Source organism: Styela clava, chromosome 5, assembly GCF_964204865.1.
Source record: "Styela clava chromosome 5, kaStyClav1.hap1.2, whole genome shotgun sequence".
In the NCBI taxonomy this organism is placed as follows: Eukaryota; Metazoa; Chordata; class Ascidiacea; order Stolidobranchia; family Styelidae; genus Styela; species Styela clava.
Window position 1 is genome coordinate 7,131,640 of NC_135254.1, and position 20,908 is coordinate 7,152,547.

Sequence of the window (20,908 nt, forward strand, 5' to 3'; positions counted from 1 at the left end):
CAAATTCCGTAAGTAGGGACGTATTGTTGTCAATAACCTAATCCGTTCTAAGCCACCACAAAACTCGGACATTATATCCGTATAAATTATAATATTGGTTAAAACCCGTAACAAATTCATGTTAAAATTAGATTTCGGAGTAATAAATAGAAAGGGTACAAATGGAAAGAAGACAAAACAGAAAAATACCGAATAAAAACTACGAACGAAAACAAATAACTCGCTAACTAATCCTATAACTAGGCTTACCATACGTCCCGCTTTTCAGCGTTTTGTCCCGCGGTCCTGATAAGTCAGCCAAAAGTCCCGCTTTTCCAGCTTGATACACAAACATGTTCTCGTTACTGTTGTTTCTGTGTAGCGCAGCGCTAGCCTGCTTACTGAAGGTTAATGCGTTCGTTTCCCGCTGATTCCCATTGATGGCAGACGTATCGCATGTAAAACCAATACTAATTAGTCTAAATTCGAATTATTTGTACCGATATCGTTAACGTCAAATCCTTCCTATTTTTCGAACTGAACCCGATATTAGGACAGAGAATATGCGCATGGCGCGGCGGTGTGGCTCAACGGGCTAAGCGTTAGGAATACGCTCGCCACCGCACCTCTAATTACTCTGCATGGGTTCGCAGGTTCGAATCCCATGCAGGGATGGTTATGTGCGAGAGAATTGCTGGACTCCTCGCCGTCGATGGGTGGTTCACGTAACCGCTGGTCAGTTACGGCTTCCTCCCCCACCAAGTCCATGCTTCCGAAAATAAACAATATAACTAATCCCATACCCGACTTTGGAATGGTAACCGGACGAGAGGCCGTGGCTCGTTTATCCCCCGGGATAAATATGTAAATCCTATCCTATCCTAAATTTCGATAACAATATGGTCAATAAAGACAGCCGGGACAGCTTTAAATGTAGGAATGCAGGCCTATGTAGTAAAATCGGAAAATGTGAAGTACAAAATCGTTGTCTTTTGGGCCGTCCCGATTTGAAGTCACAAAAATATGGTAACCCTACCTATAACCAACATTGATTAGTAATCGGATGGGAGGCATGGTACACCATATGATTAAACCGTTTTATCGGATTTGCTCTGCTCCGGGATCAATATGTAAATCTTATCCTGAAAAAATTGCGCGACAACGCCGATCTCAACTCTGGTCACCTGATGGTCACGCGGGCATGTTTCACGAGCGGGGATTCCCCATAAATTCCTTGCATTTCGGCTGGACCATGAGTACTATAAGGATTTTCATATTGGGGATTATATTAAATCCTTGTTTAGGTGTCGATCCTATATCAGCTGCGGTAGCGGTTGGAGCGGCTGCGTTTTCAAAAGCTGGGAAACTGTTTTGCTCAACTGGCTTATTAGAATGTTGCAATGAAAGATATATCAAATTGGATGTGCAAGGTAAGAAATGCTGAAATCCAGGTGGTTAACTTATATTTTCCCGGGAAGAGGGAAGACGGCTTATTCATATAGTGAACTATGGCCTCTCCAGTTACCAGTCAATGTCGGGTATGGAGTTAGTCAGTTATCTATTTCTGTATTCAGCATGGACTTTTGAACTTAGAACAGTTCTGAACAGGCCAGTCTGGATTTCATGGCCTTTTTGAACGAGAAATCGGGCGTGCAATCAGAAATTCCCGCGTGCAAATAAGAATTCCTGGCGTGCAATTATAGCTCACGACGTGCAAAACAACTGCGCTCGCGTGCAACTGACTTTGACATCAGATACCTCTCAATACATCCGCGTAAAATTACCGGTATCGGATAAAAAATACGTTGAATCAGAGAAAAAATGGACGTTTGACCTTTGACCCCAAACATTATTTCTACAGTTTGTCGCTAATTTTGAGAGTGTTTGTGCGACTTTGGATACCGGTACTGTTCAGTACATCCGCGTAAAATTATTGGATAAAAAATACGTTGAACCAGAGCAAAATGGACATACTTTGTCATTAATTTTGGTAGTGTTTTTACGTAGAATTAATGGATAAAAAATACGTCAAATTAGAGCAAAATGGACGTTTGACCTTTGACCCCAAACAGCATTTTCATACTTTGTCACTAATTTTGGGAGTGTTTGAGCAACTTTAGATACCGGTACTGTTCAGTACATTCGTGTAAAATTATTGTATGAAAAATACGCTGAATCAGAGCCGTACTTGGCCATTGGTGCGGAGGCGATCTTTTCGTCCATAACTATTCTCACGGGATTCCTATTTCCTATCATTCAACACGATATGGACCTTTCCCCGAGCATCGACTTCCTTGTTTACTTCGTGACATTGGCCAATCAGCAAGATGCAAAAAAGGACGTAACAATGAGAGGAATTTTTCGCGGGTCAAAGGTTGGGGAAAGGTCCATGGTCTTTTTGCTTCGCAATATTTCGATCAGACCAAATCTTGCAAGCTGGTATTTGTCGACAATTGTGGAGGTATAATATTTTGGCATCTTTATATTACTGGATTATTGATTTTAAAACCATTTAAACCGATTTACATTGGTGAGAAATTGCAAATTTTCGACGTGCAAAATTGATTTCGCTCGCGTGCATTTTTGCGGAGCGCTAGCGCCCTCGGGCGTGCACCTACCATGGAATCCAGTCTGGTGAACAGGGATAGCATTCAAAACCGGGCTTAATCTTACAGCATAGAACATGACAAAATTTCGATTTTTATTGTTTATCTCCTGACTCCTTGGATTCTAAGATCTATCTGGTTGAAAACATAAAGTACCATGTGAAGAAGTTACGATATAACTTACATTTGTTGCTTTGTGTGAGGTGCTATGATATACAATCTCGAAAAGTTTTATTCTAGTGAATCACTCATGTATAGACAGCTGCTGTGTTTAGAAATGCCATATTCTTTTTAGCGCAAGTTTACAAGGTACTGTTCCATTTTAAAATAATATGACAGGAACTAGAGAATCCAAATCAAAAGTGCTGTTATGCGAAGTACCACTGCCAAGGGCAGAAGGGAGATGATTTTAATCGAGAAACACTACCACAATTCTTCTTACCTGTTGCTAAGTATGGAACTATCGGTAATAATGATTGACACGAAATGCAGCAGCGGATTACAGGGTTATGATCATGGCCATCCTTTTCTCTCCATGGTGCGATAAATTGTCTTTCCTCTTCACTGGATAAATATAAGAATCCAATACTATTCTTTTGCCTGAATTTTTCTTTTTTTTAAGGTCTTGAAAGAGATTTAAAAGAAAACCTTCATGGTCAACACCTTGTGATCCCGATTATAATAAATGCTGTCAAAGGTCATGTTGCTGATAGAGATCCAAAGAAACCATTGGTTCTTTCATTCCATGGTAAGTTCAGTAGTACCATAAGTCAGCATTTTTTTGGTATTCCCGGAGTATGTGAACCAAGATGGCGCACACTGGAACGTAGTATGTGTACCTGGTTAGGCCATAATTTTAATCCAATTTTTTTTATATTAGTTCTATTACGAGTTCAGGGACTGGCCAAGTGACTCCCGTAGTATATATACCTGAAATTATGGTCTAACTCTAACGTGATACGCATACTACGTTCCGGTGTCTGCCGTCTTGGTTCACATACTTCAGGAATACCGTTTTTTTTTTGCCATGCTGAAAATACCTACAGAATATAACAATATTCGAACAAGGGCTATTTCGGGTGAAGGGTAACACGAAAAAGGAATACTGACTACTGGGGCAGCTGCATAGTGCATGAAGATTCTTATATCTCACGTCAAGAAAGCTGAGAAGACTGCTTAGCCATAGTTCAAACTTCAATCTGTTGTCTGCGTGCTAGTCCAGATTGGGCATAAAAATGTCTATCCTGATAATCTGTCTAGGTGTTTCAGCAAGATGTTATGTGAAACACTGTGTTGCTGTGAATTCCAACAATCGTCCACAAGTGTAATTCAATGATTTATACATTTTCAATTGTAGTGTTGTAATTTTCAATTGTAATGCCTTTTGTCAAACTTCACGCTGATGTATTCTGATTAAAGGAGAACACTTTTTTTATTCACCACACTTCAACGCTAATCTTTTCAGCACACCCAGCACTCTAGGGCCTCACTGAACTCCCCATGAGCTTTGTCTGTCTATATATTTTAACATTGCCGTTTACTTAAGGTTGGACTGGAGGAGGAAAAAGTTTTGTGTCTCAGATGATTGTTAAACATTTGTATGAAAGAGGAGAACAAAGTGATTTTGCACATTTCTTATATTCTGATTTACATTTCAAACATCCTAGCAGAGTGGAAGAATATAAGGTAGGTGGATTTGTTTTGGGTGTCAGAAGAGTTAATAATGGGGTTCAATTTAAGAGTTTTCAAGTCTTTATATTTTAATAGATTTTTTGGTATTCCTGAAGTATGTGAACCAATATAGCGGGCACCGGAACGTAGTATGTGTACCAGGTTAGGGTTAGGCCATAATTTCAGGTTCAAATACTACGGGAGTCACTTGGCTAGTGCCTGAACTCGTGATAGAACTGAAATAAGAAAAATTGGAATAAAATTATGGCCTAACCTAGTACATATACTATGTTCTGGTGTCCACCATCTTGGTCTTATTTGTTTTCATCTATTGTACTATACTATTCCACGATTATTCTATATACAGCATATACACAAGGTTCGCAATACTAGATGACCTTTGTTGGTCTTGCACACCGACACGCACGAAGCAATTGACTTTGTTTTTGTGGCAATAAATCTCTCTCTGACGAAAGATACACTGCAAAAAGCTGTTCCCAGGTCCAAACTCCCAACCATCATCTCACTGAGTTTTAGATTGGTTAGTTAATGCCGATGCAGAATGATTCCACTCTTTCTAAAATAGTAGTACTTGTTAGCACTTGTATTGTTTCAGTCTTTTTAGGAGTGAAGAGAAAGACATGATTAATTGTTTTTACAGGACCAGTTACATTCATGGATATATCACAATGTATCCAACTGTGAGCGTTCAGTATTCATATTTGATGAAATGGATCACATGCCCCAAGGAATGATTGATGTGCTGGTGCCTTTCCTGGGACATAACCTCCGAATTGATGGTGTTAATTTCAGAAAAAGTATATTTATATTTATCAGGTAATTGTGGCCTGAAGGTTAAAATTGTGTACTGTTTATTATTTATCGATCTTTAGATCGGTAAGTATGTTGATAGGTATTTGTCTGTCTGTTTGTCTATTAGATGCACGCGGTATCTCACGAAGGCGTGGTTGAATCTGCTCCGAATTTTGCATGTGCATTCATAATATCTCCGACCAGAAGCCTATTGATTTTGGATGAATTATGTCGTATAATTAGCGAGTTAATGATTAACTAGTGATGGGACACAAGGTGTCACTATGCAGTAAGAGCCCTGTTTTGGGGGATCCCCTAACTTTCGATCGATAAGTTTTCAGTCTCTGACTGATATTCTCGTTATATTGTTTTTGAAATTTATTTTCACATGTGCCAAAATTTGATGTAGGTATGGGAATAATGGTCCCATATAAGTTCACTTAACCGAAGATAAAAGTAATTTTTTGTGTTCTACAACGCATTTTCTTTTGTCAATCTCTCAGCAGTTATACTATATAATTTCATTGACAGCGCTAATTACACATACATTCACTCGTGTTAAATTCCCATAATAAGCGGGATAAGTGTTTTTATTGATAGCTGATTACACATTACACTTCCTAGCTTAAACACTTCAATGTCAAAACAGATAGACCAAATAACGAGTGTTTCTTACATCAGATATTAGAGGCTGCTTGTACAGCGCCTTTTTTGTGTGAAAGTCGTTGATAAGTGTCGTATAAAAAAGACTGTAAATCAGTTTGAATGTAATCAATGTGATTTTTTTATTTCCAGCAATATAGGAGGTGACGTGCTAACACAAAAAGCAAAGGGACAGTGGGATAGTGGTAAATTGAGAGAAGACCTGAAACTTCGAGACTTACAGAAACCTCTTGAAATGTCTGCTTATAATTTATTAAGTGGATTAAAAGGGAGTGACATTATTCAAAAGTAAGTTGCTAGCTTTAAAATTATATATTTCAGTCTTGAATTCTTCATGAAAAGTTCCAGGCTATCTGCTGTCAAACTTTCTTCACAGACTCTCATTATAGGATTTACATATTTATCCTGGGGGAGAGGAATGATAAGACGGCTTAGCCATATGGATAACCACGGCCTCTCGTCCGGTTACCATTCCATGTCGGGTATGGGATTGTTAGTTATTTATTTTCGGTAGCATAGACTTGGTGGAAGAAGACGTAACCTACCAGCGGTTGAACCACCCTACGGCGGCGAGGAGTCCAACAGTCCTCTCACACATAACTATCCCCGCATGGGATTCGAACCTGCGAACCCACGCAGAGTAATCATAGATGCGGTGGCGAGCGTATTCCTAATGCCAAGCACGATGAGCCACACCACTAAACTTAATAAGTGGGAGCACTGCTTTTGTGTGCTGACTAATTTGAAGCATAACATGCTCGTGATAAATATGCTTAATTCTAACAACAAAGAAAAGCCAAAATAGGATAGGATTTACATATTTATCCCGGGGGAGAGGAAAGCCGATAAGACGGCTTATCCATATGGAGAACCACGGCCTCTCGTCCGGTTACCATTCCAAGTCGGGTATGGGATTAGTTATATTGTCTGTTTTCGGAAGCATGGACTTGATGGTCGAGGAAGTCTTAACCGACCAGCGGTTACGTGAACCACCCAACGACAGCGAGGAGTCCAGCAATCCTCTCGCACATAACCATCCCTGCATGGGATTCGAACCTGCGAACCCATGCAGAGTAATTAGAGGTGCGGTGGCGAGCGTATTCCTAACGTTTAGCCCGTTGAGCCACACCGCCGCGCCTAGGACTTAATTGTACAGATTCTCATTTGGTCGGGCTTTGGAAAGTTAATTTCCCCGGATTCATGAAGTTGCAACAACTAGCTGTTATGTCATGTAAACCACCATAAAATGATGAAAAGCCCATCAACACTCTATTGTCATGGTATTGTTGTCAAAGCTTAGCATGATGTAATAAGTCGCAATTGCTTAATGATAGGTCTGCTTGTGCTTGAGTCACTTAACTTTAAATTGTCGACTCATTCACTCATTTCTTTATCTTGTTTATATTTTATTCAATCCCATTTGCATTCACCCATGGTACTATATTATGCCATGATAAGCTTATATACAGCATATACACAAGGGTCGGGAGCCCAAATGACCTTAATCGGTCTTGCACACCGATCCGCACGAAACAATAATTAATCACTGTTTATTACTGATGAAATATTTTCTTTCTTATCTATTATTTTTTATATTAGTGTTGTTTTTGTGGCAATAAATCTCTCTCTCTCTCTTACGCAAAATTTTACGCTGCAATCTTTCTAGTCGCAATAGCTCTTGGTACAGTAGTAGGGGCCTGTTGCTTCGCTTGGAAATCAGTCTGCTTTGTTTCTGTACAAGTGCTAGAGACATGCTTCGAGCAAATTTTTCTAAAAATCTATCTGCCTTATTTTGCAAATTTATTTTACAGGCAGTTGATTGATCATTTTGTTCCATTTCTACCTCTGGAAAAAATACATGTTCGGCGGTGCGTGGAAGATGAATTCAAGCGTGCTGGTGTTTTTAATGTTTCAAATGAAGCATTGGACAGTGTGTTAGATGAATTAGACTGGTGGCCAGAAAAAGATAAACTATATTCTAAATCTGGTTGCACGAAAGTGACTCATAAAACCAGACTTATACATGGGTTATGATAGTAAAAATGAGAAATTAATTAGCCCAAATGTTTGGAAAATGTCAACTTCTTAGTTTTTAATTTTTTTTTCCCTATAAAGCATACTCCAAGAGGCTGCAATAACTTGTACAGTGATTAAAAAGGGACTTCATTGTTACGGCTGCAATTTGCTTCGGTGTTTGGCCAAATCTTTTGAAAGTTTCAGGTTCGTGTGCATTTCGAAAGAGTTGCAATAACTTATGCAGTGGTTACTTACAATAATACTTTATTACTTTGTTACAAGCTGTCAAGAACTGAGCGTAACAATAATTAAATAATGTTCGAGTCAAATTATGACTGGTGTCAACTTCTCGCTGTATTTAATTTCACAGCATATATTGCAAAAATATTCAGTCTGGCTTTTCAGTCAGTCGGTCAGTAGTTTATTTTATCACATACCAACACAATTGACCAAAATAACTACGAAGCACATATAAAACAATACTTTCAGTGTGAAGGAAGGCGCGATAAACCAGTGAAGGTTATCGAGCAGCGTCACCCTGGGGGAGTGAGTCTGAAAATTAAATCGTAATGAGAAAAAGTCAAACAGGATACTAGCAAAAGTCGTGAATAATAAATAAAATAATAAAGTCGAAGACGGCCTTTTAACACATTTAAGTATGCACATTTTGGTATGCCCTACTGCTGTTACTGGACTGTTTTTCCTTCCTAAGCTTGTATATGTTTCGTGAAGGTAATTTGGGAGTAACTTTCGCTATATTAGTGCCTTGCTGTTGTGCGACTATTTTTGTGTTTTTTTGCTATGTCAGTCCTTGTTCTGGATTGAAACCTTCAACTTATGGGCTGAATGTGTTATATTCTTACTATTTTTGTGCATTCTTTTCAGTGTTTTTATTTGTATTTCTTTTGTGCTTGTTATATGAAAAATAGCAAGTGCAAGTTTCTTCTATCTGTATTCTATGCATGATGATAAAAGTTTTACATGCGAAACGTGTTCAATCTGTTTTATACAAGATTTACATATTTATCCCGAGATTTATACCGACTTGACGGCTTAACCATATGGCGAACCACGGCCTCTCGGCCGGTTACCATTCCATGTCGGGTATGGGATTAGTTACGTATTTGTTTTTCCGAAGCATGGACTTGATAGTGGAGGAAGACGTAACCGACCAGCGGTTACGTGAACCACCCAACGGCGGCGAGGAGTCCAGCAATCCCCCCGCACATAACCATCCCGCATAGGATTCGAATCTGCGAACCCACGCAGAGTAAATAGAGGTGCGGTGGCGAGCGTATTCCTAACGCTTAGCACGATGAGCCACACCGCCGCCCCAATGAATTAATCTTCGGATTTTGTAAATAGGGGGTTGGTGGTTTGAATCGACTTCCAAGCTGTCGATTGGGGCATTATTTACATCCAAACATCTAGGACTCACCAGCTATCTCAATGCTTCAACTGAATAAATGTGTACCGGTTTTGGCGGCAATTTAAAGTCTGGTATATCGATTTTCTTCCGGGAGCATAAATATGACTGACAAAATAAACATTTTGGTTGCAATCACAAAATTTACAAATATTGGATCGGCGGTGTGGCGTTAAAAATGCGCTTGACATAGCAACTTTGGTTGCCCTGTGTGGGTTTGCCATCTGAAACAAATAACTGGCTAAATAATCTCATAACCGGACACAGGAGTGTGTATAGAGAGGGGATATGGAGACAGCCGCCCCGGGCAGCACGTTATAAGGATAACTTTGTTGCATTTTTATTGAATTTCACTCCTAATTTAATTATTCTGATGTATAATGACATCTATAATTTGTTTATCCCCCAAATTAGTTTTAAAGTTAGGTATAAGGAGCATCAAATTATCCAAAACTCGCCCTGGGAACCAGAAACTCGCCCCGAGCAGCAAGAAAGTTTGACACGCCCTTAACCGGACAAGGGGCATTGGTTTGCCATGTGATTAGGTCGTTTTATCCGCTCCCCCGCGATATTTTTAGGATAGGATTAACATATTTATATGTTTATAAAGTCAAAAGAGACCTTCAAAAGGAGTTACCGGTAGTTCTTTTGGGGCCTGAATCAACAAAATATTGTTTTGCTAATATAAAAACTTTGAGTAAACTTGAACTAAAATAAAACTAACAAAATCTAATCGATTCCGTTACAATTATTCATTTCGGCGGCCCTTGTTCCCGAAAAAGTGAAACTCATTTTGTGCGGTCCGGTGCGGCCGTAATCATGCGGTGCGACCTCTGACCCTCTTGTTTACAATTACAACGGTGAGTGGCATTAGAGGCAAAGTGTTATAGCCACTTTGATTAGGAGGCGCAGTTCTTACCACTTCATGGCAGCTCCTGCCACGAACGAACCGCGGCAGCTCTTGCCATGGTTTTATAGCGCTATTCTGTAATCAGTATTAACGGTATATTCACAAACTAATGTACCAAATTCTAATTGATCATGCGGAATTATATCTACTTAAACCCTAACCCCAAATCCATCAAGACTGTATCCATAAGAAAAACGTTCCAACTTACCCAATATTTGTCACCATAAGGGACTGCCCTGTCCTTACGACCCACCTGCCGCGGTTACGGCAGCAAAATTTTACCTGCCATTGGTTTTCAATTTGCTGCGCGGTAACGGCAGCTCGACATTGGTTTGTGGCAGCTAAAAAGTCAGTCGCCATAGGTTTGGCCGTAGCGGCCATGGTATGGAAATACCGCCATGGTTTTGCGGCAGCTGCAGACGCCATAGAATACTTAAAACTGCACTTGTTGATTAGAGGGAGGACGAAAGTTCGGAGAAATAGTCAGACGGGTGTTAGTTTTTTATTCAGCAAAATGCGCTTTCCTCGTTTATTATGCATTTTGTTGGGGGTGATTGAGCTTCTTCAAATTACGCACTGCCTTGAACCGTTATCGATGACTATGTTAATAATAGGAGGAGTCACCGCCGGAATCGGTCTCGTTCGTAGAAGTTGCCTGTTTTCAGAATGTTGCAGCGATGGATATATCAAATTAAACAGCACAGGTGGGCTTCACATGGAATTTTTGGATTTTGAGTCTCGAACTAATAAGCAATGCAAATTCCATTTTTTTTTTGCTGTTTCGCCCAACTGCAGAACTGGGGTATGGGTTGATTAAACATGAGTGTCATACCATAATCCAACTATAATCAACTTGGCAATTATTTTTTATAAAAGTTTATCTCTACTGTTCACTCCCATTTATAAAATCAATCAATTCGGCAGTGGCAAACATTATAAATTTTTTAATTATTGATACGGTGTGGCAAGTAATTTTTATTTATTATGTAATTTATCATGTTCTTCTCAACTTCTGTATGGTTGTGGGTGAGTGTGAGCGTGTGTGAAATATTTCACTTATTTTAGGTGAGTGAACACGTACCACTTCTTCTTGGCAAAACCTTCCATCTTGTATACATTCTGTACGTTTTGAACCTTATCTAAAGTTTTGTTTGCTCTCCTGATTTCATAATCAGTTTTTATTTATTTATTGGACACGTTTAGTGGCCATAACGATCGTTTCAAAATTTTGTTGTTATTGTTATTTTCTTTCGTCATTATCATTAAAAAATCGCTTTCTCTTCGAATACTGGACCAATTGCTTTGAAATTTTCAGTGGTTAAAGATAAAATTTTTCTCTGGAAGGCTATTACTTTTTTTTCCGCTATGACGCCATCAAAATTATTGCCATTGGGTGGCGCTACGTGTCCATATATTTGAGCATAGCTCTCTTGTTTTTACCAATCATTTTATTGTTAGGCTGATTATGTAGTCGAAATAAACTTATACTTATTATACTTAATTTTTCAATTTCATAGTTACGATCGCTCGTGTCCGCCGATAACAAACTCGCTAACGTCGAGGATCTTTCGCATATCATGATCGTTGCGACGAAAAAACGAGAGAAAAGGGTTGCTCGATTTCGGGTGATCATCTGCACGTTATGGACGACCACCCGCATACTTCGGGGGGGGGGGTCTTATTACATTACGCCATTGAGACGTCGATATGTCATAACTTTTCGGTGACGTGGTCAGCTGGGGTTTAGAAATGACGTATGCAAAAATTGTTGAGCCAGGCCAACTAGAAGTGCATGTGGTACTAAACCATACCAGACCCCAGAATTCTTTATTTTTAATTTGTGTGTATGAGTGAGCTTTAAAAATAAACTATCGATCTATCTTGATAGAAAAAATATGAATATACTAAACTGGAGCCATTTTGATCATTTCAAATCATTTCCTCAGCCCTGACACAAATTAGATTAGGGTTAAGCCCGGTGTATTTATCCTTTTCACTCTCTACAATAATTACCACTCTAATTCCTGAATGCATTACAAAACCTTCAATTATAAACCTTCATTTTTAGGTTTGAAAAGAGATTTGAACAGTAGATTGCACGGTCAACATCTGGTTATTCCTACTGTATTGAACTCAATATCTGGACATGTAAATAATCAAAACCCTTCAAAGCCACTTGTTCTTTCGTTTCATGGTAAGTTTATATGTTGATTTTATCATTGGTTTAGCCAGAGTCTAAAACGGGGGTGGGCAGGGTTTATGGACCAGGGGAAAAAAATTTTGTCCACCTAGACTGGCGTGATATATAAGTGTGATGTGGAAAGTTACATTTTATGAACAATATTTACAATGTTACAAAAGGAACCGTGGAAAACAATAAGCCACGTGCCAAAACTAAATTTGATCGCAATCTCAACAAATTCTATGAGCTTTTCTCAGCTAAAACATCATAATTTGGCTTCAGCTTGGTTGTGGCAGCATTACCCTGGCCAGATTGAATCGCCCAACGGGCCGGCCGGATTTGGCCTGCGGGCCTGTACTTTGCCTATGTCTGGTCTAGAACATCGGTTCTCTGCGCCCCATTAGTGAAGCTGATTAAAAATAGAAATATTTGTTAGAATTGATCTTGCCCGCCTTATTTTGGATATTTACCTCGTTTTACTATTTAGAGTTTGCAGAAAGCTGTTGTGTTTTTGTCATTTGTATTTTCTGTTATATTACTTTTGATTTACTATCTGTAATTTATAGCTTATTGTTATCTACCGGTAGTTATTTTCGAGGTAGGGCGCGAGACTTGCAAAAAATTTAAAAAGGGAGCGTGGCACGGCTTAAACAGTTTGACAACCACGGGTGTATAATGTATTTATTGATACTGAACACAGAAGCATTGTTTCGCAGAAATTTCAATAGTTATAATGACAGGCTAAAAAGCATTGAGTTTCAATCATAGCTGAAGTCGTTTTTCAGAAGGCTTGGGGGAGGGGGGTTGTAGTCGAGTGCAAAATTTTGCTGCGAAGTTTTCTCGTCTCCTCAGTCCTGGTTTTTATTTGTAATTTGTAATAAAAAGTGTTTTGAGATGAGCAATCATACACTCATTTTGATCCTAGGTTTTGTTTATTTTCTAGTGTTTGTAATTAATTTGTATTCAGGTTTTCTGGTCAGGTTTTCATCACCCATGTGTTGCTCTGCTATTTAATGTGTTAGGGGTTTAGACCTTTTTTACTCACAACTTATGTAGGAACCCCTTTGGCCAGAGTCAATTGTTGAAGATAAAAGTTAAACTCATACCGATCCACTTATTTCAGGTTGGACAGGGGGAGGAAAGAACTATGTATCTAAATTTATAGTGGAAAATCTTTTTTTCAAGAAAGAAAAAAGTCATTTTGTTCATCTTTTCAATTCTGAAATTCATTTCAAAAATAAAGATAGAGTTGAAGAATACAAGGTAAATAATCTTCATAGAGCAGCAGTTTCCAACCAGGGGCCATGTCTCCCAAGGGGGCCACAGCGCGGTTTGAGATGGGCCAATGGGCTAATATAACGATAGAGGTTGCGTTTTTGATTCGTAATCTGTTTCTGAATATCAATAATTATTTTTTCATTGTTTGGTCACAATTAATTTCAAACAAATTTATTTATCGCCATATTTAAACTGCATGATTGCTCTTTTCTTGTCATAGTTGTAAACTGCTTGTCTGAGGAAGTCTGATTTTGGTCAGACGAAACGTTACAAAAATATATTTGTGTTGGTGTGCAGCAGGACTCTTGAATTGCAATATTGTTATGTTTTACTTTTACTAATAACGGTAAGAAGTGTCTTAAAATCCTTGAAATTCATTCTCACTACCACTGTCAAACCCTTTAGTGCGGTCAGAGTTATACATGTATAATCCGATTTTTCAATGCGATCAGAGTTATGCACGTATAAGCCGACCCCTCAGTTTGGCAACTTTTTTAGAGATTCTAACTCGGCTTACAGGCTACACTGCAATATACGGGAGTTAGTTACAATTACAATAGTTCATCATGTGCATAACAAAAACACTAAATGATTGCAGAATATGCATAATACTACACAAAAATACAAATTAAAATTCCTTCATATGGGGTGTACTAGGGTATTGTGTATTGAACTGCAGGTCCTTTCTCCTTGTTTACTTTCTATTCCGGATCCGTATGTGGCTGTTGCCACAAGGATGTGTGACTGAGATAGTATTATGAAGATAAATAAAAATAACATAATCTCTTTCCACGAAATATTAAGTATATATATTTATGAGCTTTCGTTCGATCATAGTCTAACTTCTTCATAGTCTATCTTCTTTATCTGAAGAAGTTAGACTATGATCTAACGAAAGCTCATAAATATACTTGATATTTCGTGGAAAGAGATTATGTTATTTTTATTCAAAATTCCCTCCTCTGAAATAAAAAAAATTCTCCTGGCAGGGAATTCCCCCAAACACTGGAATAATTAAAAGCATCTGACAGTTTTGTTAAATTGTAACTTGCCTTTGAACTTCCAGGATAAACTCCATGGATGGATATATCACAATGTATCAAACTGTGCCCGTTCGATATTTATATTTGATGAAATGGATCATATGCCAGAAGGAATGATTGATGTGTTGGTGCCTTTCCTTGGACATAGCACCCATATAGACGGGGTGGATTTTAGGAAAACAATTTTCATATTTTTGAGGTAATTTATCAAGTTATTCTAGTAAAAACAAACAGAACATAACCAAGTGTTTACTGTTCTGAATAAAGTTAAAATGCTTGTTGACAGGTACAAGATTATAGCACTAGGCCTTCGATATATGGAGACATTTATTCAATTATTTACACGAAAGCATTTTTTGGGGCTCCCGAAGTATGCGAACCAAGATGGCGGACATAGGAATTTAATATGTGTACTAGGTTAGGGTTAGGCCATAATTTTAGGTATAAATACTACGGGAGGCTCTTGGCTAGTCTTCGAACTGATAATAGGACTAAAATAAGGAAAATTCGAAATAAATTATGGCCTAACCCTAATCTGTTACCCATGTTACGTTCCGATGTCCGCCATCTTGGTTCGCATACTTCGGGAGCCCCCATTTTTTTTTAATTCAAGGGACTGATGATGATAGGAATAGATTTCTATGTAACCCACGGAAGGGCAAACACATTTATATGTAGTAGGATTGCTGAACTCCTCACGGCATAGGGTGGTTCACGTAACTGCTGGTCGGTTACGACTTTCTCCACCATGTCCATGCATATGAAACAAACAACTGTCTGACTGCGAACAGATTCCATGATTAACATAGACTGGTAACTGGACGAGACACCGTGTGTCATAGGATTAAGTAGTCTCATCCTCTCTCCGGGGATAAATATCTGAATCCTACCCTATAAGCTACTGCTATGCTGCGATTAATCAGCAACAACTGTCTAACTAATCCCATACCCGACATGGACTGATATTGTCTGGTAACCAGACGAGAGTGTACGGTTCACCACATGATTAAGCCGTCTTATCGATTTTTCTCTCCCCGTGATGATAATGAAAACCTAAAAGCTTCTGCTATTATTTATTTTATCTCAACATCCATAAAGTTCAGCATCGCTCTCTTTTTTCTATGCAGTAACACAGGGGGAGACAAAATAACAGAAGCAGTTTACAAACATTGGCAAAATGGGAAGAAAAGAGAAGATATAAGGTTGCGCGACATGCAGGAACCATTAGAACTTGTTGCTTATAACGCACAGAGTGGCTTGAAGCGAAGCAAGTTGGTTCACAAGTGAGATTCCTTTACTTTTCACTATCTGGCTGGGTTGATATTTTGTATTATTTCCTTTTGTTAATTTCTGGCAACACTGTCTATTTCTTCAGTTTCCGTTCTTCTTATCGACCTTTAATTCACAACATTTTGTTTCTAAGATATTGATCTGGAGAAAAAACGATCACTCTTGTTATCAAGCATAAAAAATCCAATCTGACTGAAATAGAAATAGACACCGTACCCCCCCCCCCCCCGTTTAGAATTTGTCAAGTCTCGCTCCCCACCTCAAAAATAACCGGCAAACAATAAGCTACAAATAACAGATAGAAAGACAAAAGTATGTTTTAATCAAAAAACACGTTCCACATGGGTGGAATCACAATCTCTAAACAATAAAGAAATGTAAATATCCAAAATAAGGCAGGCAAGAATAATTAGCGCCACGCCCTCTCAAAAAAATGTACACGCCCCCTTTGTGTGGATTCAGTTTTAAATCTGCTTGAGTATTTAACTACTCTCACCGTCTCTGGGTGGTCATATAATATCAAGATTTTCTGGTTCAAACCAGTGGTTCACAAGGGAGGGAGGTGGCGTAGAAAATTTTGTTGAAAGGGCGTGAAGCTTATTAAAAATAAAAATATATGTATTTTCTTTGTAGCTTATTGTTACCTAGTTTTTTTGAGGGGGGCGTGAGACTTGAGACAAATTCTGAAATGGGGGCACGGGTTAAAAGAGTTTGAGAACCATTCATTTGAACTAGCATTCAAGTTTATTTGTCTTGAATTATTGGATAATTGTTCACATACATGATCTGGACTATTAACGAAGGGAACTAACCACACTTTTCCCGGATTCTCAGCAACACGAGAAGTCATATTCCACCCAATTAAGCTTTCCTTTCCCATTATGAATATGAAAATTCCATTTTTTCAGAAACTTAGTTGATCATTTCGTACCTTTTCTGCCATTGGAAAGATCGCATGTACGAAATTGCGTAATCGACGAAATCAAGCGACAAAATTTGAGGATGGACGAAAAATTTATAAATGAAGTATTAAAAGAGTTGTCATGGTTTCCGAAGGGCGTTAATTTATACTCGAAATCTGGTTGCAAAAAAGTTGCTCAAAAAGTCTCTATCATAAAAGAAGGGTGATATCTTTGAAGATTCTAATATATGTGAGTGGGTAATGGTTATTTTTCAACTCACGATTTTTAATGAAATAGTACTGAAGTGGGAGTTACGAGCAACTATACAACATTCATGTCATAACATATTGTGGAACAATAAACTTGAAACGCTGAAGTCAATACTGTTGGGGAAAACTAACTTTCCATAGATTTTTAGACATGTAAATGGATAATATCTTGGTATTTATGAAGTGTCACAAATCCCAACCATGTCTTATCCTGGCGTTGGAAATTTTACTTCAGAGTATGGGTAACCATAGAGGGCTTCTACTGACACACAGCAAAACAGGCCGAATTAACTACTGATTACCCAGCGTGGATATTTTCATTCAAATTCCGGAGAGAATAATTATGTGTGAGAGGATTGCTGGTTCGTTACAGCCACTGGTCCTTCATGACTGCCTTCATGAAACAAGTCCAGGCGCTCCAGAAGTGTGTGCACCAAGATGGCGCACAACCTGACAACCCTAACCTGGTACACATACAATGTTCAGGTTGTGCATCATTTTGGTGCACATACTTCGGGAGCACCCAAGTCCATGCATTTAAAAAGCTAGTCCGGTGAACAATTTTTATACACTCGTATCCAGACGAGAGACTGTGGTTCGCCACCTTCTTATGCCCTTTATTCATCTTTTTTATGCTGGTTGGCTGTAAGATTCTTGACTCATAAATAACTTTAAAAAGCTGGTCCATAACCGATAACCAGTTATTACTTCATCCATCATCCAAGTCCGTGTGTCTGTGAACATTTACTGGTCAAATAGTGGTTTCAATAACCATGGCTTGCCATATTGTTTAGCTTTCCTACAAAGCTCTTTTTGTGCCTGTGTGCTTTAAGACTCTTAATTAAAAAAAACGCTTGATAACATCATAAAATATTTGAATTTTTTGTGCAATACGTGACATGAACAGACGAATCTAATTTTTATTCATATTTCAGGATCAAGTAAAGTTCTCCAATCAAGTTCCTTCAACTTTACCCTGATGGTATTGAACAATCCTATGCAATAGTATAATTTCAAATGAAGAGAAAACTTTTTCATACTTTATTGTGGGTTGGACTCTTCAGCAATGCTTTCCATATAGTTAGCTTCAACCTGGTTCCAGCCTTAGTTATGAGATAATTGAAATTCTCGTTCAATTTAGCATAATTTTGGTGCCTTTTAGTGGATTTGCAATATTTCAAGTGAAGTGCAACATAGAATGTTGGAACAATATTTTATGTAAAAAGAGTTCGAAGTTGTTTGAAACTTCGATGAGACTGGCTATTTATGATAATGATGGCTGAGATATTTTATCTCGTGCAATTAATGACTTTGAAATTTATGATATTTGTATTCTATCTAATCTATTTTTCTTGTTGACATCAACTTTTTTGTAGTGCTTGAATTGTAAAGAGGCATATTTCGTTTATCTACTTCGCATGGTATCTCTGAAGCGGTGGAAAAGCACAATGTTCAAATTGATAGCCTAGCCTAGGCTTATATAAGCATGCTTCATATTTACCCACTGTAGTTGCATTGCTATATTGAGAATGATTGAACTGAGAACATTACTTACTGCGCTTTGTATTAAATATTTGTTTACTGGTCTATCATGTATGACAGGGGCGCCAAATATGACGAGGATGATACGAGGATAATTAAAATAATCGGCCCTCGACGTTTCGTTTTAAAATGTTTAAAATTCAATTGAAAAAACTAATCAATTTTATTTACCGTATGTAAGATTTCTTATCCCATAAGCCAATTCCACTGATTGTTTTATGTTTAGTATTGAAGCGTTGCTCAACAGTAAATTTATATGTGAAAAGTATCACTGCGGTAGCACTAGCAAAGTAAAAATTCGGAAACATTCATTTGGTGCTTTCGAAGAATTCGTACCAAGATGGCGCACAACCTGAACATAGTATGCGTACCAGCTTAGGTTGTGCGTCATCTTGGTACGAATTCTTCCCGAGCGCCATTTGTTTTTCTCAAAGCCACGATGGTAAACATGCGCAGTTTTCCCGCTGTGCAGTAATTTCTGGAAAAATAATTTGTCAAAATGATTGTTTTATATCAGTCATTTAGTTTTGCGGTCATGAATGGGCGATACAGAAGTATGTGTATAGTGAGTAGTATGGAGGTAACTAATATTGTTCGCCTACTTTACATCAAGTCGTGTGGAAGGAGGGAAACCTACCGTCGGGGGGTATATTCATTTGGCTAACACAGACGGTCCCCGAACTCGTAATGGAAGTAAAATATTTAAGATCGGAATGAAATTATGGATTAATTAAATTGGCCGCCCTAATTGTGGACATTGAAATGCTTGAATGTATATGATAGTACAATTGGGCTGATCACCTGTCCACGGGAATGCATGTTTTGATGAACGTAGTTTCCTGGCGCCCCCGTAGTATGTGAACCAAGAGGTGACCATACATTTGAACCCATGTGTATATCCGCGGATTCTTGTAGTGCTTGAGGTTCCCGACCCTTGTAGATACACATACTACGTTCCGGTATCCGCCATCTTGGTTCACATACTTCAGGAGTACCGATTTCGATTTCCTGTAAAATTGATCAATCGGACTAATCTAATTCTACTAGACGTAACAATGGCAATTTATGTAGCCGCTCACTAACGTCTTTCGTCAAGACGAGTATGTAAAATTGCCTAGTTTTCGTGGTTTGTGGGGTATTTGTCGTTATGCGTTGTGTTTCTAAAAGTTGCAATTTATTGTCATAATGTCGTTCGAGAAGCTTTAGTTTAATTACAATATTCAAAAATCGTAAACCATTTTGCCATAAGCTAGTATTGGAAGGTTTTTTTCTTGGGTCAGTGATAGGTCCATTATGACGCAACATAGACGTCACATGCCCACGTTTTTCTTGGACCTCAGACTCAGGTTGGTTCGTTTTTAAGGTTGCGCTTCGCATTTAGCGTTGCCTTAGTTCAAGTAGTAGTAGTATTCTATTCCGTCAACAATGTAAGGTAGTGTATATAACATTCAAAATTAATATTAGGCATTGTGAAGAGGCTGTAACGAAGCGACCGCTAGGTCATCGAGTCAGTCACTGTCTTTTGAAAAAAATTATTAAAATCAAGATAAAAGTCGGAGTAGGGAGGGGTTTTCTGTATTTGCTTTACAATAGATGGATGTCTGATTGAGGCTTATCTTCTTAATCAAACTTATTCATTATTCTTAATCAAACATGTTGGTCGTACAGCCATAGACTTATAGTTGGTACCGGTAACTCTTCAAATATGCGGCAAGCAATAGCCTAGCCGAAACCAATCGTGATATTCTATACCGCAGCATACATTAGTATTCTGTAGCTTATTCATCCGTTTGCATTGCCGCATTATCTTCCGTCAATCAAGTATCACATACCCATTTACACTTTGTATCCGACCTTTCGATTCATTACACGGGACTATCGAGAAGGTCAGGGAGTAGCTTGCTGTTGACCGAAAGATCACCGATGTTCACTTATTGAATGGTAGGTAAAGATTTTATTTTTTGGTTAAATTTCAAAATATATTATAGTAAGTTCAAATTAAATCATCTTTCCCGCTTATCTGTGTCACACTGAGCACATTTCCCAAAAAAGCTCACTACTGGTAGGCTGCCGAAGTAGGACTTCGCAAAGTTGGACCACCCTGATCTAATTAGTGTTAAATTTGCCGGAGAGAGCTGTACCTATGCAGCGTTCTTTATTGGACACGTAAGTGGACATAACGATCGTTTCAATATTATGTTGTTCTTCTTGCTGTTCTTTGACACGTTTTTAAAAAGTCGCTTTTCTCTTCAATTACTGGACCAATTGCTTGAAATTTTCAGTGGTTGAAGATGGAATTTTTTCAGAAGGCTATTACT

The 20,908-nt window shown here is 38.4% G+C and overlaps 3 protein-coding genes across 3 annotated transcripts in view; all 3 read left to right on the forward strand.

The window, feature by feature from the left end:
* Positions 1 to 1,117: 1,117 nt before the first annotated feature.
* LOC120345057 (torsin-1A-like) lies at positions 1,118 to 8,737 on the forward strand. Its single transcript, XM_039414444.2, has 6 exons — positions 1,118 to 1,409; positions 3,208 to 3,333; positions 4,132 to 4,271; positions 4,918 to 5,093; positions 5,865 to 6,020; positions 7,544 to 8,737. Exons 1-6 carry the CDS (start codon positions 1,181 to 1,183, stop codon positions 7,764 to 7,766), a joined length of 1,050 nt encoding a protein of 349 aa, XP_039270378.2. The 5' UTR covers positions 1,118 to 1,180; the 3' UTR covers positions 7,767 to 8,737.
* A 1,652-nt stretch (positions 8,738 to 10,389) lies between these two features.
* Positions 10,390 to 18,635, forward strand: LOC120345022 (torsin-1A-like). Its single transcript, XM_039414391.2, has 7 exons — positions 10,390 to 10,788; positions 12,153 to 12,278; positions 13,390 to 13,529; positions 14,611 to 14,786; positions 15,715 to 15,870; positions 16,786 to 17,028; positions 17,984 to 18,635. Exons 1-6 carry the CDS (start codon positions 10,464 to 10,466, stop codon positions 17,003 to 17,005), a joined length of 1,143 nt encoding a protein of 380 aa, XP_039270325.2. The 5' UTR covers positions 10,390 to 10,463; the 3' UTR covers positions 17,006 to 17,028; positions 17,984 to 18,635.
* Positions 18,636 to 20,292: 1,657 nt separating this feature from the next.
* The window catches only part of LOC120343859 (torsin-1A-like), a 43,336-nt gene continuing 42,720 nt past the window's right edge, over positions 20,293 to 20,908 (forward strand). Inside the window, exon 1 of the mRNA XM_078113232.1 lies at positions 20,293 to 20,531. The gene's annotated coding sequence lies outside the window, so the exon portion shown is untranslated. The remainder of the gene's footprint in view (positions 20,532 to 20,908) is intronic.